The sequence below is a fragment of the Chiloscyllium punctatum genome, chromosome 1 (genome assembly GCF_047496795.1).
Source record: "Chiloscyllium punctatum isolate Juve2018m chromosome 1, sChiPun1.3, whole genome shotgun sequence".
Lineage (NCBI taxonomy): Eukaryota > Metazoa > Chordata > Chondrichthyes > Orectolobiformes > Hemiscylliidae > Chiloscyllium > Chiloscyllium punctatum.
Window position 1 is genome coordinate 36,016,148 of NC_092739.1, and position 4,149 is coordinate 36,020,296.

General features: G+C 36.2%; 1 protein-coding gene across 1 annotated transcript; it reads left to right on the plus strand.

Annotated features, from left to right (window-relative positions):
* Positions 1-804: 804 nt before the first annotated feature.
* On the plus strand, positions 805-3,865 carry LOC140482213 (interleukin-8-like). The gene is made up of 4 exons (XM_072579301.1): positions 805-904; positions 1,154-1,283; positions 1,495-1,574; positions 2,317-3,865. Exons 1-4 carry the CDS (start codon positions 844-846, stop codon positions 2,334-2,336), a joined length of 291 nt encoding a protein of 96 aa, XP_072435402.1. The 5' UTR covers positions 805-843; the 3' UTR covers positions 2,337-3,865.
* The last annotated feature ends 284 nt before the right edge of the window (positions 3,866-4,149 follow it).

A 4,149-nucleotide genomic window follows, 5' to 3' on the forward strand; every position in this document is an offset into this window, starting at 1 on the left:
CTTCACCTCTTTCCACACCTTAACATGCAGGTCTGAGAGTCACATCATAAAATAAAGTAAATGAAAGTCAGAAATATTGCCTCTATATTTTAAGATGCAGCTCCTTGATTTGTTTGTGTTTACTGTCATGATGATGCAGAGTTCACCAGTGACTGAAGTGTAAAATCAAAAACTAGGTTATTCTGCAGTTTATCTGGTGTTAATCTGTTTTGGAAAATCAATAAAAAGCATGAAATTAATACATTTAATTTTAGTAATTTTTAATTTGACTTTGAAAGCTCTCCAAAAATGAAAAAAAAAAATTATGACCACGCAAAAGGACTTGATTCTATGAGAATTTGCAAAATAACAAGATTGAAATGTTGGGACAAAAAATTCGACTTGAGTGTGTTTGGAAGTTTGACAAACCATGTTAATCACTCAGTGGTAAATCTAGAACCTCTATACCTTTGACAATTATACCAATCAGAGAACAACTTATTCATGTTGCCTCTCCACACTTCTTTTTGTATTTTTGCCAAAGGTAACAATTTCTGAAAACTACAATTAAATTCTTAAAATCTAGATGAAATTAATTCAGTTTACCTGACCTGCCTGTTCCTTCTGTGAAATACTGAACAGGGGTTAACATCATTAAATTGTAAAATGAAAAAAGTTGACTCAGGAGCAGGGAAATGCCCGTCCACAGAATTTTGAAAGCTTCCACTGTTTGAGATTACGCAAAACAAAAGTAAAGGATCCACATAAATAGGAGCTTATTGGACCTCTCTTCAGCAGAATTCATTCAACAGAGAGAGTGAAGTAGACAGAAGATCTTCAGCAGAAATCTATTCAGCAACAAAGATGAACAGAGCAACAGCTGTAATGACTGCCATCCTACTCCTGTGTGCTATTGCTGCAAAAGGTATGTCAACATTTCTGTCTTGTGTTTTAATTTTTCTTGCAGTTTAACATGGAAAGGAGTCTTTCTGCTGATGTATTGAGCGGCCATACATTTCTCAGTGAGCTGACTGAATTAAACGGTCACTGATGACATACATTATGGATAATATGATGCTTGTTTTAATACTGAATTCAGCACTTAAAGGACATGTCAAGATTCTGTCAACTGCAATCGAAATTGAAATTGAAGTTTCATTTATTTCATTCACAGGTATTCCAATCCTAGGTGTTCAAGGACGGTGTCGGTGCCTCAAAACCACCTCCAATTTTATTGATCCAAGGACCATCAAGAATTTGCAATACATTCCAAAAGGACCAAATTGTGAGACACAGGAAATAATGTAAGTTTATGGGTCAGAATATCACCTTTAACCTTTTTCATTTTCCTATTTCTACTGAGATATTGAACTTCTTTGTATACATGTTGGATAAATCATAGTTTCTTTATGTAGCAGATTTGAAGGATTATGTTTGTGTCACTGATTCTCACCTTACATGGGAGATGTCCAGTTTCTGTGAATTAGATTTTAAAAATTTACCTTCTCCTTACAGCATCACCACAAAAAATGGGCAGAGGTATTGTGTGAGCCCTGATACTGAGTGGGTGAAGATTATCATTAGATCCAGGAAAGGTTGGTGTGTGTAAACATACATACAGAATCTCTGATCAAACACACTTGAGTAAAGTGCTTTTCTCATGTTTGCCTTCAGCTCCTTGGCCAAGACTTTAACACCAGTCTGCTGCTTGTTTGTGCAAGCTCTTGGTGCATTCTATTACTCTGTCCCTAAATCTAATAGCTGTATGTGAGCTGTGACAGTGAATGCTAGCAAGCTATTCAACCACAGTGGCATCAGGACTGAATCTTACACCATCACCTACGTATGATAAATCTGGTGGGGTGTCCCTGGTTAGTAATCAGGTGCAGGAATGCTGTGTGATACCATGCTCCAGCACCCATGGTTGTCATACCTTTAGCAGCCAGCTGAGGTCATCCTATTCAATATAACCCAGTGATCAAAACTGGGACTTCAACTCCTTTTCATGCTTCCTTCCTTCACAGTCAGCTCCATGATATTCTGCTCTGCATTGTAAAGGCTCCAGGGCATAATTCTTAAACCTTTTGTTATCTGTTCTATTTTAATATTTAAAGTGATATTTGAAAAATATTAACGTTTTGCCACATCTTCCTTGGATCCTGTAAGTAATAATATCATATTGTAAAATCAATGAATTATTAACAAAATCACACCTATTTGTTTAACAGCCCAGTTGATAATGCCCCATAATTATACTTGATGAAGACATTGTCCTCACTATCAAAGGAAATATCTTCAGTTGTGGGAAAAATAATATTTTATTTAATTGTATTTCAGGTTCCAGACGACATAACTAAGAATTGAAGCTGCGATGGATTCACTTGATTGCCCCCTCCCCGCAGAAGTTGCTGTACAGTGAACACTGAAATGAAGAAGCTCTGTGCAGGGCACTCACTTTCTGATATCACTGTTCGATACGTTGTTTGAGCAGTTCCCCTGTATTGATCCTCTGAAACGTACTTCATTGTTTAACCTACTTACACTGTAATTGTCTACACAGAGCCTAACAAATCCGGCTGCTGTTGTGAAATGTTGTGCTGTGATGGAGAGATTCTTTTTACGGGATGTGATTTGTACGATTATTCTGAATGTGGTCTGGCACTGGAGCAGATACTGTACAACCGAAAGCAATTTGTTAACTTTCTCCAATAGTATTGGAAAATAATTTCCGGTCATCAAAGGAGCAGTTAGTATGCTTGTGAACTTAGCGAAGAATCAAACTAAAACAGATCTGTTGGTTATCAAATGCTTTTGTTATTAAGATAATTAGTACAATTTTTTTCATAATTTGACTTATTGACTATTAGTAAATTAATTAAATTTGTGCATCGCTGCCAAAGTCAGCACTTATCCCCCATTCCTTTATGCACATGTGAATGTGCTGGTAAGTGACTTTGTTGGACTGTTGCAAACTTTGTAGCTCTGAAGAGAGGAGAGGTCTGATTGCAAAAAGTATGAGAGTGCAAGGCAAAATATATGGGGCAAGTGAAGGAACAAGAACTGTGTTTTGAGGAGTTGTAAATGGGAAAAGGGAGAACGATGAACAAATCACTACAGTCCAATCAGAAGATGGAGGGGCAGAGATTATGATTGAAACTGTTTACCACAGTGTTGTTTCTGAAGACTTCAATGTGTCCTGTCATAAAATTGAGGTAATGTTTCTTGAGCTAATGCTGATCTGTATTGGAACAATATGGGAGAATATGGGCAGAGTGTTCAGAGAGGGAATGTAAAGGTATTATCATGGGACAAACTAAGTTACAATCCAAATTTATTCCAATCTTTCTGTTGTTGTTGAAAGCCTGTGTATCCGACATATATTTTGATGGCAAACTGTAGGTAAAGACTTTGAATTGTTGACCAAACATACTTTAGTTCCTGGTTGAATGAAACATTTCATGTCAAAAGTCAAGATGAATTAATTGACATTAACATTGCCATGGTTTTACTGTAGTGTTTATGAATCACTGATATTTTAAGTGAATCTTGGGACTTTGCTGTTATGATATCAAACCTCAGGATCTATCCAAAGTTGAAGTATGTGAAAAGAATGTCTCTGTAGAAATGATGTGTGTGTGAAATATTTACATTTTGGAAGATATTGCTGCTTATCATGTAATGTTAACAGGTAGAAATTACATTGATAATGAAAAGTCATCTCTGTGAAGGGACGTTTTTGTCCTGCGAGATTTTCAGCCTGGAATTAGGTTGACTGCAAGTCTCAAAAGGAAAGTTGTCTTGTGAATGTGACTGTCACTCAGGAAAATTGCAAAATGTATCTGAATTGTACGTGTATGAATTGTTTGAGGTTTTTTACCTCTTTATCCTTAAGTGTATATAAATAACGAAAATAAACAAGATTTCATGAAGAATGCCCTGTCACCATTTCTCAACCTTCAGTTAAACAATTGTGCATTTCTTGAGTAGAAATGTTTAGTGGTCTGACCAAAAATAGCACCCTGTTCATTGTCGTCCCTTGAAAAGTGTGAAAACGAGCACATTTTTGCATGAAGAAAGTGTTAAGATTACATTTCAGGCAAATTTCAATAGCCTTTATCATAGGTAGTCACTGTCTTATAGGTAAAAACAATGACTGCAGATGCTGGAAAC

Excerpts from the sequence above, each read along its gene's own strand:
- LOC140482213 (XM_072579301.1), top strand. The coding sequence starts at position 844 with ATGAACAGAGCAACAGCTGTAATGACTGCCATCCTACTCCTGTGTGCT. Across the intron at positions 905-1,153 it reads GTGTGCTATTGCTGCAAAAG|GTATTCCAATCCTAGGTGTT; the intron begins GTATGTCAACAT and ends TTTCATTCACAG. Across the intron at positions 1,284-1,494 it reads TGTGAGACACAGGAAATAAT|CATCACCACAAAAAATGGGC; the intron begins GTAAGTTTATGG and ends TTCTCCTTACAG.